Source organism: Salvelinus sp. IW2-2015, linkage group LG4q.1:29, assembly GCF_002910315.2.
Source record: "Salvelinus sp. IW2-2015 linkage group LG4q.1:29, ASM291031v2, whole genome shotgun sequence".
Taxonomy (NCBI): Eukaryota; Metazoa; Chordata; class Actinopteri; order Salmoniformes; family Salmonidae; genus Salvelinus; species Salvelinus sp. IW2-2015.
Window position 1 is genome coordinate 64,083,234 of NC_036842.1, and position 23,011 is coordinate 64,106,244.

The 23,011-nt window shown below is 41.9% G+C and overlaps 2 protein-coding genes and 1 long non-coding RNA gene across 5 annotated transcripts in view; 1 reads left to right on the forward strand and 2 right to left on the reverse strand.

Moving 5' to 3' along the window:
- Positions 1–17,371, reverse strand: part of LOC111962352 (nuclear pore complex protein Nup93) — a 33,774-nt gene extending 16,403 nt beyond the window's left edge. Inside the window, exons 1-3 of one of the 3 annotated variants that reach the window (XM_023985386.1) lie at positions 17,298–17,371; positions 15,983–16,169; positions 14,629–14,746 (exon numbers count right to left, since the gene is read on the reverse strand). In XM_023985386.1, coding sequence (XP_023841154.1) covers positions 14,629–14,746; positions 15,983–16,169; positions 17,298–17,361 — 369 coding nt within the window. In that variant the 5' untranslated portion in view covers positions 17,362–17,371. Of the gene's footprint in view, positions 1–14,628; positions 14,747–15,982; positions 16,170–16,273; positions 16,338–17,189 lie in introns of those variants that run through there. The other 2 variants (XM_023985387.2, XM_023985388.2) reach the window with 2 other exon arrangements.
- Positions 1–23,011, forward strand: part of LOC139027573 (uncharacterized) — a 102,334-nt gene that overhangs the window by 46,468 nt on the left and 32,855 nt on the right. The window lies entirely within an intron of this gene.
- Positions 19,156–20,297, reverse strand: LOC139027571 (metallothionein B). Its single transcript, XM_070443026.1, has 3 exons — positions 20,183–20,297; positions 20,009–20,074; positions 19,156–19,364 (listed from the first exon to the last, which is right to left on the reverse strand). The coding sequence occupies exons 1-3, from the start codon at positions 20,205–20,207 to the stop codon at positions 19,273–19,275; spliced, it is 183 nt and encodes a 60-aa protein (XP_070299127.1). The 5' UTR covers positions 20,208–20,297; the 3' UTR covers positions 19,156–19,272.

Genomic DNA, 23,011 nt, shown 5'->3' on the forward strand with positions numbered 1-23,011 from the left:
CACCTGTCCCTTTGTCCCCATATCATCCCATCTTCAATTTCCTACCTTAGGGAACAAACTCCAGTGGGCTGACATTCATCAGCATCTACATTCAACTGGCTAACATCATATACAAGAGATGGATGGATGCATCTTGAAGAGACTAAAATGTACAATGTCCGTCTGCGGTCAAAATGGTGATATAGCAAGCTTACCATTAGGTACCCCCAGAAATGGCAGTACTATTGCTGTTACAATACCTACACACCTAAATTGGCCTCGTTTTCTCAAGTTAACAACATAATGAGGTTAACGAGCAAATTTGCACACTGTAGACTGTGCTCATCCCTTACAGAGTAAGCTAATTAATGTACACTTTGGAAGGCAGAGAAACAGCCTCAGCTCCCTTCGATGCACGAAGAAAAAGAGAAAACATKTTGTACCCAGAACAGGCAGAACCGCCCTCAGAGTAGAGCTGTAGGCTTGCACCAGGCAGCCAGAGTGGCAGGGGGAATGAAACTCACACACCCACACATACAGCAAAGATGTAGAACAGGGCGGTGGTGGAGGGGTCAATGCATCTAAATCAGGGTGGGGCTGGCTATGGGCAAGAATAAGAGCTAGCTTACTGTATGCCAAATGGTGGTGATGAAATCACCCATAGAAACATTGTGGATCGGGAGTAACCAAAGCCAAGCCCATGACTTTGACGCATAGTGACCACCAGCCTGCCACAATGACACAGATACCCTGATAAGACACAGTCATCACAATGGATTAAGCCCACCCTCTGTGATACTGGACACTGTCTTAATATAATCTAGGCTAAACACCGGCCACACCCTTCCACAATGTGAGGACACCAACTTGCCCTAAAAATCKGATAATTTAGCCTATAGTTGCTTTCCATATTCCATAAGAGTCGGTTACGTAAGAGACAGTCTCATGCATTTTAGAGAGGAATTACCTTTTATGCAGACGTGACATTTTCAAAGCTGAATAGGGTAATGTCATACTTGAGTCTGCGATTAAAGGGGCAATCCAGTGCAAAAAGTGATTTTCCTTTTTAAATGTGTTATTTTATTTTCACACTAGGAGGTTGAAATAACACTGAAATTGTAGAAATGATMATTCCCTTTTAGAGCTATTTGAATAAATAAAAAACACCTGGAATTTCGGCCTGTTGAGGGAGAATAAACTTTTTGTCCCAAAGCACATCACAATCTGATCTAATTAGTCTGACCAATGACCAGTAATCTTTTATTTGCATATGTATGCTCCTACTTTGAAAGGGTAAGCTCTAGAGTTTAGACGATACTATCCACCAWTYAGGGCTGAGTATGTAAATATATTTACATTTGTATCAACACGATCAGACTGAGCATTTCAATAGCAAAAGGAAGCTCATGGAAATAAATGATCAAATCTATATTTGGAGCTATTTTCATGAAATATTTGACATAGTGATTTTAAAAGATGGCATGGGGGCTTTAAGGCCTGCAGGCACACATGTACACTTCCTYGTCTAACATTAGGAGATACTATAGAAATATGTGAACATTCAGAAACGGCAGACTAGGCAACAAAAAAAAGAGCAAAACTAAGCCTATTCGGTCCTTTTACAGGTGTCAATAGGATATATAATAATATATAGCAGCCTATGCATTCTTTCAGATAATGGGCCTTTCCCTGCACACCGTCTCGGTCTTGGCGCCCGTCATCTCCAGGACGGACGGAGCAGCATCCCCCTTCCCCCTCACAGCTGCTTCAGCACCACAGCCCTCCCCCGTGCCACAGGCTCAAACCCTCGCACCTGTCTGTCCACTCCATCGCATCACCAGACCAGACATCAGAGTTGCAGCCGTCCGCGTCTTGACTGACAGCTATAAATTATCATTGAAATAATACTTCTTCAGCAGCCGACCGTCAAATGACAAGTGTAAATGCACAGTGCGGAGAGAGCCAAGGGAGGGGGGGGGGGGCTGAGGCTTTTCAGTATCACAAGTAATAAGAGCAGTAACTATCATCTATTCAATAGATAAATCAAAAGGATGATTTCCTGCTGTATCTTGCCAATTACATTTCTTGCTCAGTCATTGTGCTGGGTCCTCCCATCCTCCTGTCGTCTGTGGCAGAGAGAGGAGCGCCCCCCTCAGGAGATTCTGCTCTCCAAATGAAACAGGTTCTACCCAGTTTGCACCCTAGGAGCTGACAATGGAGCTATTTATATACCAGGAGAGCTCAGGTCATGTCTCCACACACAGCAAGACACACAAAGAGGAGAAATCTGAATAAATGTATACATTTCCTAGTGATGTGGCATTGTGTGAAGAACAAAACGGATAATGCGTTTCAGTCTATGGTTTCCAGAAAGCGAAGGGTCCAAAAGGGAGGGGGAACTTATCCGCATTTTCAGCGATTAATGCATTTCCAAATAAACCTTAATTGAAATCATACACTGTAGGCCATCATTTCATATTTAGGCAACAATAGAAGCTCTAAACTCCATGAGAAACACACAAAGAAGCTGTAAACTCCCTGGATCTTATATTCATGGCATTTATCCAGCGAAATACACATATGCAGTATGTAACCCAATATASCCAGCGTGTCAATCTCTAGAACCTTCTAGATAATTGCATTGTCCCTCACAATTTGTATTGCGCATACTGCTTACGGTTTTGCAAGAACARAAAACATTCACTATTGTTTACTAAAGTAGAACTCGAGAAAAGAAAAGGTAAAGCATAGGAACAAATACACACGTTACACATGCTCCATAACACGGTGCTGATACGTGTCACATACATGCGCACATACAATATTTGGCAGGGCTCGGTCAAACGAGCAGTCTAAAGCAATCTACGGGTTCAAAAATTATGCATTTTTAATTCACAAATGATCGTGATTGTACTGTCTGCACATGGTTATACCACCACAAACAGAAAGCATTCTATAACATCTTAAAATAAATGATCTGTCATCTGGATTTGTTTAATTCTGTTTCAACATTTTCCCTTAGTGTAATGCTGCTCAGCAGTTCCACAGAGACGATAAAAAAACTACGTGTGACGGGTCAGTAGCTAAAAACCTGCAGCTCATCTTCATTTACTCTGAGACAATGAGTGGAGTACGGGAGGTGAAACCCCACCCTTGTGCCACCACTTCCTGTGTAGAGAATAAGCATTCATTTAAGTGAACACCACCATAATCATCGTTATCATCTCCATAGTCACAGACAGAGTGACAGGAAGCGAGAAAAAGTAAAGAGAAGGTGACAGACAGATCTTGACACAGACAGATGTACGAACGCAGTGGGTCTGTGTGTGGAGGCAATACTTACTCAWGCTGTGGCTCAGCCTGCCAGGCAGGGAGAGAAGAGGCGCAGGTAGCCAGGCGTAGACAGACCTATACCTGACACTAAACACACTGCCCCGTCTCTCCAGCTGAAGAACTGAGCCGGAACCATTCTGGGGCGTTTTCGGACCCGCCGACGGGCCGGCATCGCAGATGCTGCACCTTCCTCACGCAATGTGGGCCACCGGTGTGAACCCAGATATGTACCACATGAAGGGTTACTGTAGGCTGTTTTATTGTTGGAGGACTGTACCAAGTCATCCCTCAGACACAGGGGGGGATCAAGGAGGAGTGATCACTCAACCTCACAGGTCTTCCCCTCTCCATCAGTAGATCCTTCCCCGCCGCCTGCTTCTTTCCAGCATCCCCGCTGTCCTCTTCTCTCAGTACCACTCATTTCTTCCTTTTTATACATATGCATCATACTCKTTTTCCCTCCTCCCCCAGCGCAATGCAATTAATGTAATGGATTTTCTCTCCCTCTGCTGATGGCTTCCGACATCCTGTCCAGAAAGTGGGCTAATAATCCTCTTAAGAGTCATGTTTAGTTAATGAGAAGGGTGCAGTGGCTTCTCAGGGGGGTATACACCGAGTCCACGGCTGCACAGTCCAAAACACAGGCTGCACAGACCAAAACACAGGCTGCACATGTGAAGCCATTTCCCCAAAGTCTGCTGTAGCAGCAGCTGCGCTTATCAGACTCTGTCAAGAGAATGCATGCCATCACTATAGCTGCTCTCAGAGAAAGAGGGGGGAGGGAGAGAAAGGAGGAGCAGAAAAAGATAGAATAGAGAAACAGAGCAGGAGAGAAATACTTCTCTCTGCCATTTTATCATTCCACTCTTTTTCTCACCCCTATTCTATTTTCCTTTGGGTTTTATTCTGTCCATCGTTTCTCTTATTGCTCCCTCTTTCTCTCCATCCTTCCCTTGGTTATTTCTATCACCCCTTTCTCACCCTCAAATTGTTTTCCTTTGTCTCCATYCTCACTGACGTGACCCACATCAACACATACAAATATAACAAATGGCCAGAAATGCAGAGTAGGCTACATAAATCATATGCATTCGCAAMCATGTATACTACAGACATCATTCACACCTCAATTCCTTTCTCTGAGCCACCCACATAGAGACAGAGGCTACGCCTCATCAGCATCCAGCTTTTCCTTTGTGTTAGCCAAGCTAACCCTTCAGCACATGAACATACAGTAAGTACTACACAGTGGAATCATGCTCAATGTAAAGAACACTACACAATATTATCACCAGGGCCTAGGCTACTGAAAAGACCAAGCTATGGATGCAGTGCAGACAATGGGGAGAATGTCAATCAGTACCACCTCACATACAAGTATAATTTCCTCGGCCTAATTGTCGTGATCAAAGAATAGCTCAAAGGTTGGCAATACATAGGCTAGGTATGAAAGATATATTACTTAGCAATCAAGGAACACACAGTTTGTATTGTAACATAGGCTATTTGAGAATTTCATTGTCCCCCAGTTTGAGAACAATCAATCTAATAGCTTTTCTGTACCTTGACTAAACTTTACAAAGGCTCCCTGCCCTTGAGGTTAACACGAGCCACCAGTAATGTGAGAGTAATTGTGGCTTTATACAGCAAGGCCACATAGGTTTCCAAAACATATGTCCCATTAATTGCCTATGAAAACTATCATGTGAAAAATAGACAGAAATACAGCTATGCATAGTGGATAGGGAGTACAGTACAGTAGAAGGCCARCCACTTCCCACTGTGTCTGGCCCAAGCACTCAACTGAGTCCAGCTAAAAGGGCCTGGTTAAATCCTGCCAAGAGGCTAAGTGCACTTCCAGTAAAACCAAGGCTCCACCCGGCCGGCCCACCACATGTCAGGTTGAAGATTATGGAGAGGGAGCACTGGGGTCATCAGAAAATGAGGAGATCAATACAACACCCCACTCATTCCTTGACTATCTGTGGCCTTCCCATCCCCCCTCAGAGACCCACTCAGCCCATGTTAAAGGCCTAATTGGAATCATAATTTTCTGATMGTGTGGATGCAACCTCTTCTAGAACAGGCTAATCAATGCATTTGATTTTGCAATATTATGAACACTGCTAAAATAAATATTGTAGTGTCAATGTCTTTTTACCCAGTTAAGAGCAWAAGAGAACATTGTATGTTATAGTTTGACGGTCTGGGAGTGGCCAGAGGATGGCAGCCTTCTTAAAACTGATTTAACTTCTTTAGGAAAACAGCCCTAATRTTGGAAACAAACATGTTGTCATCCAGCCACATGCATTTATTTTCCAAGCTATAGCACACAATATTTTACATATAGCAGGTTTTTAAAGGACCAAAKAGTTTAGTCTGCTTCATGTTATCATGTTTGCCATGGAAAAAATATTGCGCTACTAGTATCGTCCCGGCCCTACAGTCTGAAGGCCACTAACACAATGGAATAACTGTATAGTAATGGTGCTAAACATCTTTTTCTTATTATATTTCAACATACTGTATACTGACTGGAGGTTATTCCCCCATCTTCTATTCCTCATCTGAGACAGTTCAGACTGTTCCCACTAAATAGCTTCAGATTTGCAGAAACATMATCCGTTGATGTAACACAATTGTCAGAAGTGCTACCATTAACTAATTAGCAGGCATCTCACATTTCATTTACTTCCATAGAAAATCATATAAATGAGTAAGATGGCGCCGACAGATGGCAGCTCTGCTTCTAGCTCCTAAGCAACTCTGCAGTATTTAGTTTTTGTGTGTGTTATTTCTTACATTATTAGACCAAAAAATGTTTTGTGTTATTACATACAGCCGGAAATAACTTTTGGATATCAGAGTGGTGGTAACTCACCAGCATTACGACCAGGAATACGACTTTCCTGAATTGGATCCTTTGTTCGTACCCCCCAGGGCAATTGAACTTATTCCAGAGGCTGCTCCAAAACACCGCCATTGGAGAATGGACTTCTAGTATGACTCAGGAGGCGTGCACACCATCCACCACTTCAGARTATATTACTCGCTAATGTTCAGTCTCTGGATAATAAAGTAGACAAGCTCAGAGGATCTCCTTCCAGAGAGAGATCAGGGATTGTAACATACTGTTTCACGGAAACATGGCTCTTTCTGGATATACTGTCCCTGTCCATACAGCCAGCTGGGTTCTCAGTACAACGCGCAGACAGGAATAAAGAACTCACCGGGAAGAAGGCGGGGTGTATGTTTCATGATTAATTACTCATGGTGTGATTGTGATAACGTACAGAAACTCAAGTCCTTTTGTTCATCTGACCTAGAATAGCTTACAATCAAATGCCGACCGTATAACCTCCCAAGAGAATTCTCTTCGGTTATAGTCACTGCCGTGTATATTCCCCGTCAAGCCGATACCATGACAGCCCTCAAACAACAACAGTGGACTTTATGCAAACTGGAAACCACATATCCTGGGGMTGCATTTATTGTAGCTGGGGATTTTAACAAAGCAAATKARGAAAACGCTACTGAAGTTATACCAACACATTGAGTGTAGTACTCGCGCTGGTAAAACATTGGTCCACTGCTACTCAACTTTCGAAATGCCTACAAGTCCCTCCACCGCCCTCCCTTTGGCAAATCTGATCACGACTCCATTTTGCTCCTCCCTTCCTATAAGCAGAAACTATAASAGGAAGTACCAGTGCTAAGGTCTATTCAACGCTGGTCTGACCAATCGGAATCCATGCTTCAAGATTGTTTTTATCAGTCGGACTGGGATATGTTCCGGGTAGACTCTGAGAATAACATCAACRAATACACGGATACAGTGACAGAGTTCATCAGGAAATGTATAGGAGATGTTGTACCCACTGTGACTTTTAAACCTACCCAAACCAGAAACCGTGGATAGATGGCAGCATTTGCTGTAAACTGAAAGCGTGAACCACCRTATTTAACCATGGCAAGGTGACTGGGAATATGGCCGAATACAAACAGTGTAGTTAATCCCTCAAGGCAATCAAACAGGCAAAACGTCAGTGCACTGCAGAGACAAAGTGGAGTCGCAATTCAACGGCTCAGACACRAGACCTATGTGGCAAAGTCTACAGACAATCACGGACCACAAAGGGAAAACCAGCCACGTCGCGGACATTGACATCTTGCTTCCGGACAAGCTAAACACCTTCTTCGCCTGCTTTGAGGATAACAAAGTGCCACCGATGTGGCCCGCTTCCAAGGACAGCGGGCTCTCCTTTTCCGTGGCCGACGTAAGTAAGACATTTAAGGGTGTTAACCCTCGCAAGGCTGGTGGCCCAGGGGGCATCCCTTGCCCCGTCCTCAGAGCATGTGCAGACCAGCTGGCTGGAGTGCTTACGGACATATTCAATCTCTCCCTATCCCAGTCTGCTGTCCCCACTTGCTTCAAGATGTCCACGATTGTTCCTGTACCCAAGAAAGCAAAGGTAACTGAACTAAATGTTTATCGCCCCGTAGCACTCACTTCTGTCATCATGAAGTGCTTTGAGGGGCTACTTAACCTCTACCTTTCCTGACACTTCAATTTGCTTAACGCCCTAATAGAGTCACAGATGATACAATCGCCATTGCACTGCACACGACCCTATCCCATCTGGAAAAGAGGAATACCTATGTAAGAATGCTGATCATTGACTATACCTCAACATTCAACACCATATTACCCTCCAAGCTCATCATTAAGCTTGAGGCCCTGGGTCTGAACCCCGCCCTGTGCAACTGGGTCCTGGACTTCCTGACGGGCCGCCCCCAGGCGGTGAAGGTAGGAAACAACACCTCCACTTCGCTGATCCTCAACACAGGGGCTCCACAAGGGTGCGTGCTCGACCCCCTCCTGTACTGTACTCCGTTCACCCATGACTGCGTGGCCACGCACACCTCCAACTCAATCATCAAGTTTTCAGACGCCACAACAGTAGTAGGCCTGATTACCAACAACGATGAGACAGCCTACAGGGAGGAGGTGAGGACCCTGGGAGAGCGGTGCCAGGAAAATAACCTCTCACGCAACGTCAACAGTACAAAGGAGCTGATCGCGGACTTCAGGAAACAGCAGAGGGAGCACGCCCCTATCCACATTGATGGGACCGCAGTGGAGAAGTTCCTGACCTCATCCAGAAGGCRAGGTCAGTACAGGTGCATCAAAGCTGGAACCAAGAGACTGAAAAACAGCTTATATCTCAAGGCCATCAGACCWTTAAATAGCCATCGCTAGCCGGCTTCCACCAGGTTAACCAACCCTGCACCTTAGAGGCTGCTGCCCTTGGAATCACTGGCCACTTTAATAATGGAACACTAGTCACTAGGGTTGCACATTTTAGGGAATATTCAGAGGTGGAAACTTTCCGTGGGAATTAACAGGGATATATGGGCATTAACAGCGATATATGGGCATTAACGGAAATATATGCAAATGAATATTAATACCATTTAAATGTAGATGTTTTTTGCATTGGATATATTTACCATATCATATGGAGACAGAAACATAAACCTTTTACCTTATCATAAGTAGACAATTGCAAATGATTAAATCCTTCCAATTGAAATGAAATAAAAATTTGTTACGAATTGAACTTTAATTAAATGAGTTGACTCTTCACATGGGACGATTTCACTGAACAACAAAAGGGAATATTGAATGATCCCGAATGATCCATCGCATCTCCCAAAAACATTTTCAACATACATCTGTAAAATAATAGTGTAGAAACTAAAGTTAAGGTTGTCTTCCTCTCAGGCTTCCATGTCTTCACCCTGGACCTCCTCAATGTCCACCCCTTGAACATCAGACTGAGGCCTCATCGTCACTGTCACTTTCCAACCTCTTTGAGGATGGCTCATTGTCAGGCTCAAAAAGCCTAAAATTTGCCCAGATGGCCACCAATTGTTCCCATCTTGTATTTGTCAGCCTGTTGCGTGCTTTAGTGTGTGTGTTCCTAAACAAGAACCAGTTTTGCTCTAAGGCGGCTGACGTTGGTGGGATTTRGAGGATGATGGAGGCACCAGGGGAAAGAGYCTGAGATCCACAAAGTCCCTTCCACCAGGTGGCTGATTGGCACGACTGCCATATTGAATCTCCATCCCAAAGCCCTTTCTTGGAAGTGTACTTCGCCAGACTGTCAAGAACATTGCCCTCATTCAGGCCAAGGTGGTGAGACATGGTCGTGATGACACCATAGGCCTTGTTGATCTCTGCACCAGACAGGATGCTCTTGCCAGCATACTTGGGGTCCAACATGTAYGCTGCGGCGTGTATGGGCTTTAGGCAGGAGTCTTCATTTCAGAACTGCAGTTTCCGATGCTTGGAGCAACAGTAAAGTGGGCAGGACAGTACGGATTTATACTTTTACATCTGCAAGCAGAATCTGAACATCAGACAGGATGGCATTGTCTCCCTCAATCCGTGCAATGGCTTCTGCTATAGGTTTCAAGAGTTTCAGACTGCTTAACACTCTCTCCCAAAATACATCATCCAGGAGGATCCCCCTGAACAAGGCAGTTAACCCACTGTTCCTCGGTAGGCCGTCATTGTAAATAAGAAGTTGTTCTTAACTGACTTGCCTAGTTAAATAAAAGTACAATTWAAAAAAAGATGGGKCTGTCTATATCGGCAGACTGTGATATGGCCATTTCTTGGAGAGACTCTTTCCCCTCCAGGAGACTGTCAAACATGATGACAACACCACCCCAACAGGTGTTGCTGGGCAGCTGCAATGTGGTGTTCTTATTCTTCTCACTTTGCTTGGTGAGGTAGATTGCTACTATAACTTGATGACACTTTACATACCTAACCATTTCCTTGGCTCTCTTGTATACTGTATTTCCTTTATTTTCAGTGCCATGATGTCCTTGAGGAGCAGATTCAATGCATGAGCAGCACAGCCAATGGGTGTGATGTGAGGGTAGGACTCCTCCACTTTAGACCAAGCAGCCTTCATGTTCGCAGCATTGTCTGTCACCAGTGCAAATACCTTCTGTGGTCCAAGGTCATTGATGACTGCCTTCAGCAATGTAGAGACCGGTGTGTCTGTAGTTCATTGTGTCTGTGCTCCTGTAGAATACTGGTTGAGGGGTGGAGATTTACATTTATGATGTAGTTAATTATTCCTTGCCCACGAACATTCGACCACCCATCAGAGATGATTGCAATACAGTCTGCTTTCTCTATGATTTGCTTGACCTTCACTTGAACTCTGCATCCAGCAAATGAGTAGATAAAGCATGTCTGGTTGGAGGGGTGTATGCTGGGCGAAGAACATTCAGAAATCTCTTATACACATTGCCTGTGAGCATCAGAGGTGAACCAGTTGCATACACAGTTCGAGTACGACATTCATCAGCATTTCTCTGACTACGTTCCTCCATTGAGTCAAAACTTCTGATCCCAGGAGGACSATGAGCTGTTGCTATCGATAAGGTGTCTGATTCATAATTTTCAGCTCGAATAGAAGTAGAGGTCAGAGTTTGCTTGTTGTGAGTGCTGAGGGAACTTTATGCACTTGGCCTGATGATTCTGCATCTTTGTTGCATTCTTCACATATGATTTGGCACAGTATTTGCAAACGTACACAGCTTTTCCTTCTACATTAGCTGCAGTGAAATGTCTCCACACATCATATAGTGCCCGTGGCTTTTTCCCTGTAAAGATTAGGAAAAGAATGGTAAAAAAAATATATATATATACAATTCCATGTACAGATAAATAGTTAAGCAGTTAGATTAAACAACTCCTATGTAAGATAAATGTTTTAAAATTAAACATGTATGGAAACAGGTGAATTAACACTCCTCAGTTAGCAGGCTCAAGCAAGCTAAAATCCACATGGTAGCAAAAACTAACCAGCAGAAATTGTTTACAAGTTAGAAATGATTTCAACACACTTTGCTGTAGGCTACTATTTACTAGTTAACAACAAATCATGTATGTCATATAAAATATATTCTCCCCACCCAGTATTGTAATCATAACTTACCAGAAAGCATGTAGTCCTCGGCTCAGACAGTGTAGTAGTGTGGGCTCAATAGCATCTCATTAGTGTGCAAGATCTTGAGAATCAGCTGTACATGTGATGTAAGTGAGCACTGTGCATGCAGAGGGTTGCAATTCCATTGAATTGAGAATAGTTTAATCAAAATATGCCACAAGACCTAGAATTGCCTTATGTGTATCCCACAAAAACGTTTCACTGTTATAAGCTAACTTTGATGAATTTAAGCAAAATTCCCCAAAGTCCAGTGCTTAACCTCCCATGGAAAATTTCCAGAAATTTAGAGAAATTTACCAGAAGGTTTCTGATCCTTTGCAACCTTACCAGTCACTTTAATAATGTTTACATACTGCTTTACTTATCTCATATGTACAGTTGAAGTCTGAAGTTTACACCTTAGCCAAATACATTTAAACTCAGTTTTTCACAATTCCTGACATTTAAAAATTCCCTGTCTTAGGTTAGTTAGGATCACCAATTTATTTTATGAACGTGAAATGTCAGTAATATTAGAGAGAATTATTTATTTCAGCTTTTATTTCTTTCATCACATTCCCAGTGGGTCAGAAACGTACATGCACTCAATTAGTATTTGGTAGCATTGCCTTTAAATTGTTTAACTTGGGTCAAACGTTTCAGGTAGCCTTCCACAAGCTTCCCACAATAAGTTGGGTGAATTTTGGCCCATTCCTCCTGACAGAGCTGGTGTAACTGCGTCAGGATCGTGGACCTCTTTCCTCGCACACGATTTTTCAGTGCTACCCACAAATTTTCTATAGGATTGAGGTCAGGGCTTTGTGATGGCCACTCCAATACCTTGACTTTGTTGTCCTTAAGCCATTTGCCACAACTTTGGAAGTAAGCTTGGGGTCACTGTCCATTTGGAAGACCCATTTGCGACCAAGCTTTAACTTCCTGACTGATGTCTTGCGATGTTGCTTCAATATATTCACATAATTTTCCTCCCTCATGATGCCATCTATTTTGTGAAGTGCACCAGTCCCTCCTGCAGCAAAGCACTCCCACAACATGACGCTGCCACCCCCGTGCTTCATGGTTGGAATGGTGTTCTTCGGCTTGCAAGCCACCCCCTTTTTCCTCCAAACATAACCGTGGTCATGATGGCCAAACAGTTATATTTTTGTTTCATCAGACCAGAGGATCAGTTTGCAGTTGCAAACCGTAGTCTGGATTTTTTATGACGGTTTTGGAGCAGTGGCTTCTTCCTTGCTGAGCGGCCTTTCAGGTTATGTCGACATAGGACTCATTTTTACTGTGGATATAGATACTTTTGTACCTGTTTCCTCCAGCATTTTCACAAGGTCCTTTGCTGTTGTTCTGGGATTGATTTGCACTTTTTGCACCAAAGTACGTTCATCTCTAGGAGACAGAACGCATCTCCTTCCTGAGCAGTTTGACGGCTGTGTGGTCCCATGGTGTTTATACTTGCGTACTATTGTTTGTACAGATKAAGTGGTACCTTCAGGTGTTTGGAAATTGCTCCCAAGGATGAACCAGACCTGTGGAGGTCTACAATCATTGTTTTTGAGGTCCTGGCTGATTTCTTCTGATTTTCCCATGATGTCAAGCAAAGAGGCAGTGAGTTTGAAGGCAGGCCTTGAAATACATACACAGGTACACCTCCAATTGACTCAAATGATGTCAATCAGCCTATCAGAAGCTTCTAAAGCCATGACATCATTTTCTGGAATTGTCCGAGCTGTTTAAAGGCACAGTCAACTTAGTGTATGTAAACTTCTGACCCACTGGAATTGTGATAGTGAATTAAAAGTGAAATAATCTGTCTGTAAACAATTGTAAAAATTACTTGTGTCATGCGCAAAGTAGATGTCCTATCCGACTTGCCAAAACTATAGTTTGTTAACAAGAAATTTGTGGAGAAGTTGAAAAACAAGTTTTAATGACTCCAACCTAAGTGTAAGTAAACTTCCGACTTCACCTGTATATACTGTATTCTATTCTACTGTATTTTAGTCAATGCCACTCCAACATTGCTCAATCTAATAGTTATATATTTCTTAATTCCATTTTTTTTACTTTTAGATGTGTGTATTGTTGTGAATTGTTTTTTGATAAATCTTCTAAATAGGTGTATGTGACCAATAAACAGTGTTTTGAACATCAGCCCAGCTGCAATTCCACAGCACACATGGAGGATAGGATAAAGCCAGTGTAGATAAAAGAAAAACAGAAAATAACTCCATAGTGCCTTTTCTATAACAGTCACAGATCAAGAGTGAACACTGGACAGGGTTTGAAACCCACTAATATGCCATGTATCTATTTTGGTTCTGAACAGATGACATCAATGGGTAATTCCATAATATGAAACCAGTAAAAGTATGGTTGTTTCTGACCCCTGATTATTATGACAATGGCCAGAAATATTTGTCCATGTTTTTTTTGTTTTTTTTTTCAAATCACTAGTCATGAGTCTGAGGGCTTAGAGCCCAAATTCGTGTGACAGACGGTGGTAAGCAATAACTATCTTTATCCGCAATTTGGAATACCATCATTCCTACTAAAAATGTTCTGAGAAATTAGCCCTATTCATATTTGACCTATTTCAACTCTAAATATATTAACATGTGGCAGTTATGAATCTTATTAATGCTCTATTTAATGAATTTTTTATCAGTTGAGGCAGAGCAATTACTCCAATTCTGATGCTAGCAAAATTCCTCCGTTGGAGGATTAAGAATCAGAAGGGAAAATCAGGAATCCTCCAACCAGGATTTCTGAAAATTTTACAACCCTACATCGCCACCAATTTGAATCAAATAGGGATCTACCGAAGATAATTCAACTCAAAGGATGTTGGGTTAACTTTTGTGAATGCATTTAAATAACAAACTCAGCATTTCAGACAGTGGGTTTGATATAGGCTACAGAACAATGAGTAGAGATTTGGACACTATACACATGTCAGACATCTTTCCCTAGACAGAAAACATTTCTAATCCTCCCACCAGCAAGAGACTGCAATGATCCTCCAACTGAATCAATCAGCCTTTTGCTTGTTAGCATAAAAATCATTACACAGTAAACCTCAGCTGTGACATTAACAGAACCAGATATGAATCCGCCAGTCTGACTAAAAGCATAATCTAAAAAACATTAAATTACCATCACCTGGCCGGCTGCCCTTGACTCTGAAAAACACAAACGCGAAGGTCCTGACATACAACAGGACAGGTGTGGATGAAAAAGTAGCCCAAAAGCTCAAACAGCCCCACAATCGTAAAGAGAGTGTGAATACCTGGATGTCAGTGTCCTTCACTGGCTCTAGAGGTTCAAAGGTGGTGGCAGCACTCAGGCTCTCCAGACGCTGGGAGATGTGGAAGATGTCCAGGCCTCTGGACCCCAGGAGGATGGACCTACAGGGAACAGAGGAAACAGCAAATTACATTTGTTTAGTAGACTATCCTCTAGAGCCCCCTATACTTGGTTGGGCTTCGACCMCTGGTATCATATAAACACACATAAGACATGGAAAGATTTGTAGAATTKCAGGAAAGTATCTTAAAACTGCTACATTTTCTCTCCGGCAACAAGAGGGGTGTGAACAGTTTGGGGTCGCATTGGTTGTGAGGTTGGGGATCATTACTACGCCGAGAAATCAATTTCTATCTGAACCTTCGCCACCTAGGACATTTGTGTGACTGGACCTTCTCAAATAGCACTTGAGAACCCCTGCTCTAGAGGGCATGAAGTAAGTTGAATGCAATGCAGAACATAACACAGAGCTACACATCTCTAACATAAGATAGCTCCCATAAACTTGATGTCCCAGAGTACAAATACAGATGACAATGTAAGATGAAACATCTGCCCACTATCTCACACAATAGTGACCAGATCACGTAATTGCAAGCAGCCTATAAGCAGTCATATGTATTGTCATCTGAATAATAGCCAGTTATAATGATGAGCTTTGTGCAGGTAACATCAAAATCTTACTACCCTCAGCCTCATTCATGACAGGGGAAATCATAAAATAATAAAAGAGACTTTTATTAGAAAAGGCCCACACTTCATATCTGATTTTACATCATATCACAGACTATGAGGATCATCTCTACAATGAGTATGTTTACATGCACATAATTGGATATTAAACCTAATCATGTAAACGCCTTACTCTGCTTATCTTAAATAGGCATAAGGTAATAATCAAAATAAGCATAAGCCGATTTAAAACACCTGATTTTCTGCACAATCTTTCCGAATTATTAGGACATGATAACAGTTTAATCGGCGTTCCAGTGGTGTATTTGATCTGCACATGTGCCAGCACCAGGTAGCCTCTTATGCACAAGTGAAGTGAGTTCGGAAAAACTGAAAGTATGCATTTTAGAAATAGTAAACATACAAACTTTATATGTCCAAACTCAGAATCAAATAGTCTTCACAAAATAACAAGTCCCATTAGTAGCCTGATTTCAGATGTGTCCATGTAAACAGGATTATTAGAGAAATTGTGCTTCTTGCAAAGCATGTAAACGTTTTAAACAAACTATTATATTAACCTGACTATGCACAATCATTATTGTGTGCATGTAACAGTGCTCAATAAGAAAATATCAGTGACTGATACCCAAGAGAGAACTTACGCTTTCACGTCAGCAGCGTCTTGTGATGTTCGAGTTAAGGTGCGGGAGCGTAGCCTCTCTCCAGCCTGCTGGATCTCCTGAAGGTTCCTCTCAACATGAGGAAGCTCAGACACGGCCTCAGTCTCTGCTGCAAGCTGCTCTGCCTGCTGCAGGAGTTCTCCAAAGCCCTCCGCTTCCATGGCAACAACTGGGAGTCAACAGACAGGATGGCTGGATTAAAACAAATATAACTACACTGGATTAAATGGCATGCAGTCTTCATGACTCTAGCATAACTATTAAAAATACTACCTAGTCAAACCATTACTCTGTTCCAGCTGGCTGATAGGAGTTATTAGATCGGTATGGTTTGGCACAGCACAGAGAACTTGATCAATGAGAAGATTTGAAATAGACAATATGGCGGCCTACACGTTGTTGGATGACTTCATGGAGCAATGTTTTGTTTTTTAACCTAACGCTGTCAATAAATGTTCTAAAACATTTGTTGTCTTCTTCCAAGTTGGGAATTGAGGAAGTCGAAAATTCTCTGTAATACACCAACAAGTACCTAACCTGTAAGTAAAGCTGAGTTAGCCTGTAACAATCTGACTGCTAGCTATCCTAATCCTGGCTGGGAACATGCCATTTAAACTAATCAGTGACTGTCTGCTGTTTAGGCCTAATGACTGATTCCAGATATCAATCACTCCAGATACCACGAAAAGAAAGTCTGTATGTAATGTTAGTGTATGTAACTATGTTGTCCAGACCAGGACTGATCACTGGACTGGTTCTATATAAATCAGTGTTTATTAATCTGTCACGGGCCACACCATGTACAAACTAATCTCATTTGTGTTTGGACCCTTTTCCCCAGTCGTCTGAAAATCGAACGATAGGCGCGCCTGCCCCCTTAGCACGATTAGCTATTAGGCTAGCTTGCTATCGTGGTGAGCCTCTTACTACGAATAGATTTTGATATGACTGTCTACAAAAAGTCAAATACGAATTACAAATTTTATGCCATCAACATTTTAAAATAAGTCCTTCGTTTAGCTAACGTTAGACAGGTACAAAGGAAAGCACGTTAGCAAACGGGCTAGTGTCATGCTTGACAAGGACAGACCGCGTACTGATGAATGGTGCTAGTATCAGCTAGCAGGATAACTACAATAACTAGTATCATTCCTTGCTAGTTATAACGCGTATTAGCTGGGCAACTTACAAGAAGCCTAGCTAGCAAATGATCCTTTCCCTTGTTCCACAACTAGTAGTTATAACAGTTATTTTCACTCTTTTGCGCTTATCTCATTTTCTCCACCGTCGTACATACATTTTACCCCGGCACTTCTGAGGTCTACGGTGATTGGATGATGTCTCGTTTTCCAAAACGACATGCGCTTTTTACTTGTGGGCACCTCTCTGCCGCCACCTGCTGCGCCGGAGTGTAATGGAGGTGGTAGATCGAGAAGTCACGCAACCTTGTGCCTACACCGTCATCATGGAGTGGGATCTCAGCCTCCAACCAAACCCCTTTTGGTTGAGTCTGCCTCATCCTCATTAGGGATGGGGACAAAATTATCATTTATTGCAATTGTCATTTTTCAATCAATTCAATGTGCTGGCATAACTGACTTGCCTAGTTAAATGAATACAATATGCCTTTTTTTATAACCCCTTAGTGTGACAGGCCTGCTATGCCTAATTGGTAACTAAACACCCAAAAAGTACACACTCAACCTAATCTACTATTAATCACTTCTCAAAGCAGTGTTGACATGCAGGTTGAACTGTTAAAACAGTTTATTCACATGTCAATGTTACAATGTGTGCACATAATTTTCGTGATGTCGGCCAACCCATCTATACATACACAAAATAGTACAGTGGAAAAAGGACAATTAGGCACTTAAACTTATGTATGACAGACCTGTGTGTAGTATTTAGATTTGCATTGGAGAAGATTAGATACCAGAAGGTAGCAGACACTTAGTCAAGGACAGGTATTAAGATTAGACTTGCAGGAACCACTGAGTCAGGACTGTGACCTTCATTGTTCCCACAATTACTCTGCAACAGCCTACTTGAGGGGCATACTTTGGTCCCCAGCAGCAATTGGTTCACATGTGTCTCCCATCCAAGTACTTCCAAGCCTATTCTAGCCTTCATTGTTAGGGAGACACAGTATAGCATATTGTGGATACATTTAGTACTCAGGCCATTTACCATTAAAAAAAGGGTTGTTGTGTCTGAGGTGGCTGTCCATCCTGGTTTCGTAGACTAGACATTACAGGACACAAATTGTTTTGATAGGCAACTTGTAACCTAAGAGGGTAACCAGAATCTCACAGACAACTAGCATTTTAACTTGATAAGCTAACCCCTTCCCAAACCTAACTAGCTAAATATTAACCACGAACTGCTTGGAGTAACCCTGGATTGTAAATTGTCATGATCAAAACTGTGATACAACAGTAGCTTAGACTTAGAAGTCTGTCCATAAAGCACTGCTCTACCTTATCGCTAACAAGGCAGGTCCTACCGGCCCTAGTTGTCACAGCTGGACTACTGTTCAGTAGTGTGGTCAGGTGCCACAGAGACTTAGGAAATGTACAATTTGCTCAGAACAGGGCAGCATATCAATCGTTCATGGGTCAAAGTGGGAGGTTGACAAGCTGAATGCCCCGAGCTCTGTTTAAACTACCAGCACACAGCTCGGACACCCATGCCACAAGACATGCTTAAAGGTCTTAAAATCCTGAAGACTATGGGAGGCACACAGTATTACATAGAACAGTCCACATCAGGTAACTGATGCAAGCAGTAAGATCAGATTCAAAACCAATAATTCACCTTACAGAACAGCAGGTAATGTTAAGACATGCTAGCACACACGGTTTAGTGTAATACATTTTGTATGTGTAACGCTATTTACTGTTCTCTTGTTTGATGTAAGAGCCTTAGTGTTTGGACCCCAAGAACAGCTAATGGGGATCTGTTAAGAATTCAATTTTGTATTTAGACAAATTGCCAGTACAAAAAATAAAATCTTAAATGGAAACCTATGGTTAACTATGTGAATCCCCCACTTTTAATTTGGGAGGGAATCAAGAAACATGTAGACATCGGAAGGTAACTAAACATTGTGTTGTTGCCCACCCCCAGTAACCCAAATGAAAGTCAAACTTGAATAAGTTATATGCAATTTATTTTCTTACATTTAACAGACAAAGTACTAAATCTAGGCTCAAGATGGTACAACCAATTTCGTAGGGAATGACTGCATTGTCACGGTCATGCACCAGGCCTCACTGACAGCAGCTGGTATCGCAGGTCTTGCCCTTGCACACACAGCCTGAAGCACATTTACTGCAGTCGGAAGGACAGCAGGGGCAGCAACCTGATGGGACAAAAACAATCGATTATTGATGACCAATGACAGACTATTGACCAATGACAGACAAACCCATTAATAAGGCTCTAAGATGAGTTGTCAACTTGTCTCCCCAGTTGTGGTCAACTTAATCAAAGCCTTCCTTGTTCAGAGTCCTCTTGAAGAGCCTAATTAGGCTACCAGGTGTTCATAACTAAGTGGGAAGATGGTATTGACCAACCATGCTTTGAACTCATTGAGAAACACATGTTCTAATGGCCAACAGTGTCAACCATCAAGTACAGCCATCATGCTGGTAAACAAACGATAGTATTAAAAAATTACATTTCTTTTTATAAGTTGTGCAGTTGAATTTCTGCCGAAATTGCAGTTATCAAGTCATTTCCTTAGGTGAAGCCAGCATGAGAGAGAAGTCGGCGCTCAGAACATGACGAGTTTCCCCCACTAGTAATTACCAGTTGGGGGCGTTCAGGTGGATTTCTCGCCAGTTGTATGTGGTAAATTACCTTCCCACTTGTTTATCACATAGGGTGCCCAGCCCGTCCTCCCCATTTAACGTGCCACCAGACACCATTGAGATGAGATTGGGTAAATACCTTCATGGGCAATCTGAAGTGCTATTTACAACGTAACAAAACCAAAAAACTTACTTTTCTTACAACTGGTGCATGCGCAGTTGGAACACTTGCAGGATCCACCGCAGTTGCAAGAGCCAGCTACAAATAGACAGTTGCGTTAATAGATAATCAAAATGACAGGTAATTGGTTTTCGAATAAATAGGCCTACATTATGATTATATTAATCAATATACATGAAAACTTACTTTTAGAGCATTCACAAGGATCCATTTTTTCAGTTTTTGATCGCGATTATTTTTCCAAATGAAGTATTTCAGCTTAATTTCACTGTTGAGTTGTAAGCTTTAAATTTCTCTTTGGCGAAGCACCGTTTTTATAGCGTCAGGACAGACGGGTGCCGTGTGCAAAACAGTCTCGCGTTCAGACGCTCAGGGTTTGCACCCGGGTTATTTCATTATACTGCGCGAAAATAATCAAGGAAGAGTTTCCTATTGTTTCCAAATTCCATAGCCTGTTACATAACCTGATTACCACGTTGATCATCGATTAATTAAGGCTACACCCTTATTTATTTAAATATACAAACATTTATTGGGATCTTTTTTGTTTTTAGGAATGCCTTCAATAACCCCCAGGGTCTGGAGTGTTGTAATCAATCAAGCCATTATATTGTTATTTTACAGGCACGATCTAAATGTAATGTTCAAATTCATGATGATTTTAATTGTTATATACTATAATCTAATCTAGACATAGGCCTATAGATTAGAATGCGAAAAGTTAATATAATTATATTACTTGTCGGGAAGAATTTGAATAGGCCTAGTGTATTTGGAAATATATATTAAAACTACGATTTACAAATCACTACATTGTTGACTGGTTTTCGGTTGGACAGTCATCGTTACCGTGCACAGTGCACACGGTACGCAAATTATTAAACGGTTCAGTTGTCACTTTTTCGGGAGTGGTGTTGTCATTGGTGCTGTGTTGAGAGCTTCCAGTCCCGTGCTTCCTTTATCTGCACACGAGCTGTGCTCATGAGCAACATTCGAATGTGAATGAATCACTTTGCGCATGTCGACTGAGTGTTAGTATTTTTCTAGAATATCTTGCCTGAGTAAATGAGCTGTGTCATACCACAAACATTGTGCGACGTGATAAGAATAGTCACCGTCAGCAGCCAGACCTACAATTAATTACAAATGACAGTTAAGAAAACAAAAACAATGATGCATTCAGAACTATTCTACAAGCTTTTCATAAATACTTTCATCTTCCATCATGTATATATATAAAACAAATTTACCCTAATAAGAATCATGATCAATACAGAAATATATTTTAAACTCCATGAACGATGATGACTTCAAAGCACTTGTTTGGTACTGTGGAATAATGTGTTCGCGACAAAGTAACTTGAGCAGCTTTGAGTGATAAGTGAAGTCATTTGCAATATATATTTTTTTATTTTTTTTAAATAACTGCCTTTGCATGGTTGTAGCTAGCTAGCTAACCCAGAAACATTGACAGTTAAAGGTCGAGGACTTCGGTAAGATATCGTCTCGCTTTATCAAATGGGCTAACTATATGAAATGCTTTGTATGTTCTGTCGACATATCTCATGTATCGTTGCATATGGAAATGGGGGAATAAATATACCTAACTATAGTAAGTAGTGAACGTCGTTATCTCTGATGAGTTACAATCGCTGACTGTCTTGTGGATGTGTTCATTTGGGAAAGATAATTACTGAAATGTTGCACTCTATTATTAACAATATTTTAATTAGTCATAGCTATGCCATCTATCTAGGTATCTGTTTATCTTTGTTGGCTATTTTCGAAGGCTAGGAGGAGCCAATGCAATGAACATGGAACGCCGGGACACCCAGCGGGCGCCTGGAGTAAGCCGTTTCAAAATCAAATGTTATTTACCGAGTACAACAGGTGTAGTAGACCTTACCGTGAAATGTTTACTTACAAGCCCTTAACCAACAATTCAGTTCAAGAAATATAGTTAAGAAAATATTTACGAAATAAACTAAAGTAAAAAATAAAAAGTCACACAATAACAATAAAGAGGCTATGTACAGGGGGAACCGGTACCGGGTAAATGTGCAGTGGTGCAGGTTAGTCGATGTAATTTGTACATGTAGGTAGGGGTAAAGTGACTATGCATAGATAGTCAACAGTGAGTAGCAGCAGTGTAAAAACAAAGTTTATGAGGGTAGTTTGCAAGTGGATGCAACATGCATGCATCTCCAGCAGTGATGATTAGATTTCATACTCACCTCAGAACAAGCATCCAGTAGAACAAACTCACAATATGTACTGTGATTGGTTATTTTTGTTTTAGTATTGTGCCACCATTTTGGTGCCTACAGTGCCTTCGCAAATAATTCAGACCCCTTGACTTTTTCCAAATTTTATTAGGTTACAGCCTTATTCTAAAATGGATTCAATAGTTTTTTTCATCCTCAATCTACACACAATACCCCATAATGACAAAGCAAAAACAGGTTTAGAAAGTTTTGCTAATTTATACAAATTTAAAAATGGAAATATCACATTTACATTAGTATTCAGACCCTTTACTCAGTACATTGTTGAAGCACCTTTGGCAGCGATTGCAGCCTTGAGTCTTCTTGGGTATGACGCTACAAGCTGGGCACACCTCTATTTGGGGAGTTTCTCCCATTCTTCTCTGCAGATCCTCTCAAGCTCTGTCAGGTTGGATGGRGAGTGTTGYTGCACAGCTATTTTTAGGTCTCTCCAGAGATGTCTGATCGGGTTCAAGTCCGGGTTCTGGCAGGGCCACTCAAGGACATTCAGAGACTTGTCCTGAATCATTGGAAGGTGAACCTTCACCCCAGTCTGAGGTCCTGAGCACTCTGGAGCAGGTGTTCATCAAGGATCTCTCTGTACTCTGCTCTGTTCATCTTTGCCTCAATCCTGACTGGTCTCCCAGTTCCTGCCGCTGAAAACATCCCCACGGCGTGATGCTACCACCACCATGCTTCACCATAGGGATGGTGCCAGGTTTCCTCCAGACACGACGCTTGGCAATCATGC